This window comes from Topomyia yanbarensis, chromosome 2 (assembly GCF_030247195.1).
Source record: "Topomyia yanbarensis strain Yona2022 chromosome 2, ASM3024719v1, whole genome shotgun sequence".
In the NCBI taxonomy this organism is placed as follows: Eukaryota; Metazoa; Arthropoda; class Insecta; order Diptera; family Culicidae; genus Topomyia; species Topomyia yanbarensis.
Genome location: NC_080671.1, coordinates 80,592,899 through 80,598,608, shown reverse-complemented (window position 1 = coordinate 80,598,608; position 5,710 = coordinate 80,592,899). Strand labels below are relative to the sequence as shown.

At 41.1% G+C, this 5,710-nt stretch overlaps 1 protein-coding gene across 1 annotated transcript; it reads right to left on the bottom strand.

The window, feature by feature from the left end:
* Positions 1-1,903: 1,903 nt before the first annotated feature.
* Positions 1,904-2,761, bottom strand: LOC131679551 (zinc finger protein 253-like). Its single transcript, XM_058960292.1, has 2 exons — positions 2,217-2,761; positions 1,904-2,154 (listed from the first exon to the last, which is right to left on the bottom strand). The coding sequence occupies exons 1-2, from the start codon at positions 2,759-2,761 to the stop codon at positions 2,028-2,030; spliced, it is 672 nt and encodes a 223-aa protein (XP_058816275.1). The 3' UTR covers positions 1,904-2,027.
* Between the last annotated feature and the right edge of the window lie 2,949 nt (positions 2,762-5,710).

Below are 5,710 nucleotides of genomic sequence, written 5' to 3'. Positions count from 1 at the left end.
TCACTTTTAAATCAATACCGCAAAAGTTATTTGACTAAAACAGTTTTTCTGATAAACACTAAGAAACACCCTAACCTTCAATTTTAAAATAAAAGTATAAGTTGTAAAATGAAAAGTATGATAGGTAGAGCTCACATGTCTTCAGCAAACTTTTCCAAGATTTGTCGTCCTACAACTTTGTTGAAGGTTATTTGACTCTAGCTGGAATCATTAAAAAGTTATTTTTTTGATCTTGGTACAATTACCCTATCTGTTTTTTTTAACAAAATGTAGATACCCACAAACTACGAAAACTTCTCCAAAGACTTATTAAGGCTAAGTTTTTTAGATTTAGAAAAATCTCAAAATTACTGCTACATTTACATTCTGGACCACTGTGGAATGATAATCCTTATTTCTATGACATCACATGAACTACAATTCCAAAGTATTGATTTGAATTGTTCAGTTTGGAAGTTTTGTGTGGTATCAGATACGACGAAAAATTGACCGTCGGGTCTTCAAATGGGCGTAGTATCCTTTGCCTACTACCAAAATATCAGTCCTGTACTCGTATAACCAATATCATTTGAATTGGGTGCGCAGCACATGGCACGTCTTGAGGCGACCAACGGGCACCGACGACAACAACATACACTATATTCCTCCGGCGATAGCGAGCAACATGCGCGATGAACCGCATAAAATACCCAGCTGTCGAGACGATCCACCCATTCTAGAAGATCTGCAAAAGCAAAATTCAAATATCTGGTGATGTGATCTAGTGAGCAGGTAGCGCAATTGGCATGCACGCTTTGCTTATTTGCAAAAAAGGGGGATGCTGAATATAATAGAAGCACAGCGCGAATTGGATTGTAGCCTACTTAGGTATTTATCCCAGGCTGGCAATATTCTAGCACAATATAATGCCAACGACACGACTAGACACTGGCATTCCAAAAGTGTATCGCAAATCTGACTACCCCTCAGTGACTCAGGTAACTGGTAATGTCAAATATGACTTTTCGTTAGAAAATGCATGAAACTACCAACACTGAAAAATCTGTTGTTATTTTTTCCAAATAACCTCTTGCATCCCTTGGTTACGCAGGGAAAAACAAATACACGACAACAATACAAATCTTGATTTTTAAAATATGTTATAATAGTCTGATTATTGCGCTAATGTTACTACTATTTTCAACGATCAAGATACGACTCATGGATAATTCGCAGATCGGGACCAGTTTGCTGAACAACGTTCTCTTCGATAAAGTTCGTCTCCCCCCAGTAACACTCCAATCTTTTGAAAGAAATGCTAAAAAGGTTTCACCACTAATGACAATTGCTACCTGGTTTTGCTAATGAAATTTTCTGACATCTTCCTAGATAAACCCATTCCGAACCGGTTCGGAATTTTGAATGGAATCAGTATGGATTCCAACTCAATCGGTTTCGGAATCAGTCGTTGCATTTGAGTTAGAATCTATACTGACTCTATTCAGGAGTCCTAATCAAATTTCGAATGGTTTGACTGGGTTGGACAGCTTCAAAAATTCCTGCTAAGACGCACCAGAGTCCTACTGATGATCGTAGTACCCTCACATTTGTGCCTGCATTAACTGGCTGTAGGTATCTGAAGCTGTAGTGTTGGAAATTTAAAACAGAGCTCCCTGGAGGTCGACCCCATTTTTAAACGATTACCTGCGAGATTGATAAGGGTAACCTGGCGTCCCGGTACGTGATGTCAGACAGTTCGAGAATTTAATTGATGTTTATCTTCCAGATGCCACAAAGCTGCAAGTTTTATCTCCTACTTTCCCCGGTCATCGTTGTCCGCCCTCTCACCCCTGTGGTATACTTATGAAATATCACAAGTGTCCGAATTCAAAAGTGAGAAGAATATATTTTCAATCCTGTGGTGATGTAAATTCTTAAAGACTACACATACTACAATTCGGTATCCCTTATAAACAATATAATTTAAACAATATCAATAGTACAGCCTTTGTGAATCCTTCTTGATCATGATCTGCCTTCAGCGCCCCTCAAACAGACACATCACTGTTCAAAGACAACCGCATGCAGCGCTTCTTGTGCTTGCAGTACGATGCACCATCGCTGAATCGTTTCTGACAGATTTCACACTGAAATGGTTTCTCGCCTGTATGGGTCCTGCAACCAAAAAAAAAACTTCCTTTTCATTAACAACCCAACTACTATAAACTCTTTCTCACCGGCGATGTATGCTCAACTGATCCTTTCGCATAAAATCTCTCCGACATATATCGCACCGGTATTGCTTCCCGCGGCTATGGGTGAGCACGTGCGTTCGCAGGGTGGATGCCGATTTGTACAATTTACTGTTGCAGATGGGACAGTCATACCTACGCTCTTCATTGTGATGATTTTCGACGTGGGTTTGCAGCCGGTGAATTGTCGCATTGCGCGCGCCGCAGTACATACAGGTGTACTTGTCCGTATGAATCTCTTTATGGCAACTCAGATGTTGTGTAGACAAAAAGGTTTTTGGACAAACCGGACACTGTACGTATGGATACGTTTCATTAGAGTGGCCCTGTCGAATATGTTCAATCAGTTCACTAGATTTCCTGTGAGGTCGCTTACAGAGCTTACAGATCAAGTGATACGGCTTAAACCGTACCGCTGGCAGAGATTTGTTTAAATGAACAATCTGGTGATGCTTGCAAAGACCGTGATAGTTTTTGAATTGTTCACTACATTCCTCACAAACGTGAGGATTTAAACTTTCGTGCACCATTCTTACATGATTCTTAACATCAAGCGAACGACTAAAGTAGGTGTCACACAAGTCGCAAACGAAAGGTTTTTCTTGCGTGTGTAAAAACACGTGTCGTTCCAAACTTGACTTAGCTGTGAAGGTCTTGTCGCATATGTTACAGATAGGAATCCACTGGCTGTTGTGTACCCTTCGTATGTGAAAGTTCAGTTTAGAGTTACACCTGAATGTTTTATCACAAATATTACAGCTTTTGAATATCGTCACTGGTGAACGAATTTTGGCATTATTTTCAATTCCATGAACTTTGTTTTCATGGACCTTCACCTGATTTGGGGAAGAAAATCCAAGCTGACAGACGCTACATTTGTTCGGTCGTTCCTTTGTTTCATGTCGACCCAGATGACGGTTATATGCGATAACCTGACGGAACTTGGAAAAACATTCTTTGCAATGGTATCCCACGTTTGTGGCATGTACTTCCGACAAATGTTGGAGTAACTCGTTTGCGTCTTCAAAAACAGTTACGCAGATATAATACTTTCTACCAACGACGGCTTTCAATGCAACCGATTTCGTCGAGTTTCTAAATCTGGTTATTGTTTTAGGTGCGATTACTGCTGTATCCTTGAAAGGTGATCTAAGGTGGTTCATCTGGAGGTAGTGTTAATTGTAACGACTGTTCGTTCTCAGCTTCTACGATACTACATAGTTCTGTTTCCTCAATGAACGCATCTACGGACGGATGTTCTAAAACAATTTTACTGTGAATCTCCAGTGCCGAGGTTTGTGCAGTCGCTAACAACTTCGTAAAATCTTTCTCAGCTGCAAGAAACGCCGCCCAAATTGAATGTAATATTTCGGCACGAGCGATACATTCGCCGCATATCATCAACAGGAGATCATCGTCCTTAAAGTGAATGTTCAATATTTCAAACACAATGGAAGGGACAATCTTTCCCTCCAGCATATTGCGTATGGCAATCATATTGGTACTGGGATGAAAGTTTAAGCACAACCGGCAGCTACCAACTTCCAGTAAATCACCGTTGCTATAATTGATTGAAAGGAATCACTCACTCGTAAAATTAATCTCAATCTACATACCAATGATAGAACAGAGTCGGTTCCTGGTACCAACAGTCTTCCGGTTGCGTGTCCTGTACGGTCGTAAAATGCTGCTCGCAGATCTTGTACTGAGACAGTTCCTTTTTATCACAAACTGCTACCGGAAGTCCAGTGCCGACCTATATTGCCTTGAGCCACCGCTCCGAAAGCAGGTAGTACCGCGGAAAAAGCTTAAACGTTCCATCCGTGGTTAAACAGGTAGGCACGGTACAGGGCATGATGAGATGTTCAAGATGTAACAATAATTATTATCTATCTTCTATTTGATTCAACACAAAGAAAAAACTCATTACGAGGGCGACACCCTCCTCCCCGTTGGAATTTTTTTTTTTTCATTTAATACCAGCAAAACTCGCTGAACCGAAACAAACAAAACATGGTTGCTACACAGCAACCGAAAATCAGCTAAACAAAGAAGTGTTGCTGAAGATATTATTTTGTTGCGCGCATCGAGGGGTGAGTCAATATACTGGTAACTGGAGGTAAATCGCTCGAGACACTTTTTCTAAGGCATGTTGCATTGAATGTCTAGTCGTGTCGTTGATAATGCTTAAGCCCTGTAGTCCGCGTAAGAAAACAATATATTTCGAGCAGCCTATTTCTAAGTTATAAGTGAGGCCAGATTTGATGAAAAAGTCACTAATTGGCATTCGAATGACCCTAGTAGTTCTCACCTATCACCAAATTATCAGCCCTGTAATCGTGCAACCAATACCAGTCTAACTGGATTCACAGTGCATTGTGTACGCTTCTTCTGCGAGAGGTAATAAACGAGGACTGATGCGCGGCACTATACACGACATCTCTGATACAAGAGCGCCCTTAAAGTTAGTCAACAGTTAGTTAAAAAATTAAAAATGCTATATAAATGAATGCAACAGGAGAAATATAAATGGGGTTACGAATAAATTTAAGAATATAGGTTTTATCAGAGGATGATAGTCTTAAGAAAATTTTGTAACATGTATAACAGTGATGGCATTTCACCCTAGTGATGCACTGGCGCGTAAGTGTGATGCCTACACAGAGGATACAATGATCACACACCACAGAAAAAAGCAGAACGCTCTTTCTTTCGGAGCTGTATAGACCGATTTCAAGTGTGCGCTGGTGTTGAGGTAGTTGGGTGCGAGATAACCGTGCTCTCTTGCTCTTTAAATTCTCTGTGGCGCGGTCAGATAAAGTCACCACCGCGCGCGCCCCAGTGTCGCTGTGGTGTATTCACTGGCGTGGTTTCACTGGCGTGTATTCACTGGCGTGTGATCTTTGGTTTGTTTTCGTCTTAGGCCGCTTACAGAGTGGCGGCGAGAAGCTGAGCCGGTGCTGATGCTGACATTAGAATGCGAGATGCGAGAAACCTGCTTGCTGCAAACCAAAGGGATGATGTCAGAGTGAAAGCTGAGCGGATCGGCGCCGACTGCCTGCTTTTACTCTGACAGGCTCCATTTGATATGCTGCGAGCAGGTTTCTCGCATCTCGCATTCTAATGTCAGTACCAGCCCCAGCTCAGCTTCTCACCGCCACTCTGTAAGCACCCTTACAAGCGACATTGCGAGTGAGATTGATTTGATTTGCACAGGTTGTTGCGTTGTATTGTGTGGATGGTGGTGGTTTATTTCAAGCTTATATTATTTTCTACTGAAGATTTCATACAAGTTGCTTGGTAAATCGAACGAGTTTATAAAATATTGTTACACTACCTGCAAAACTAAAAGTACTCGGTCCTCGGAGCTAATTGGGAAAACTTTTTACGTATCATCGTTTAGAGAGTTTTATAATGACCAGAGGCACCTGATATGCAAACTCGTGTTATAAGTATTAATAGTTTTATTATAACTTAAT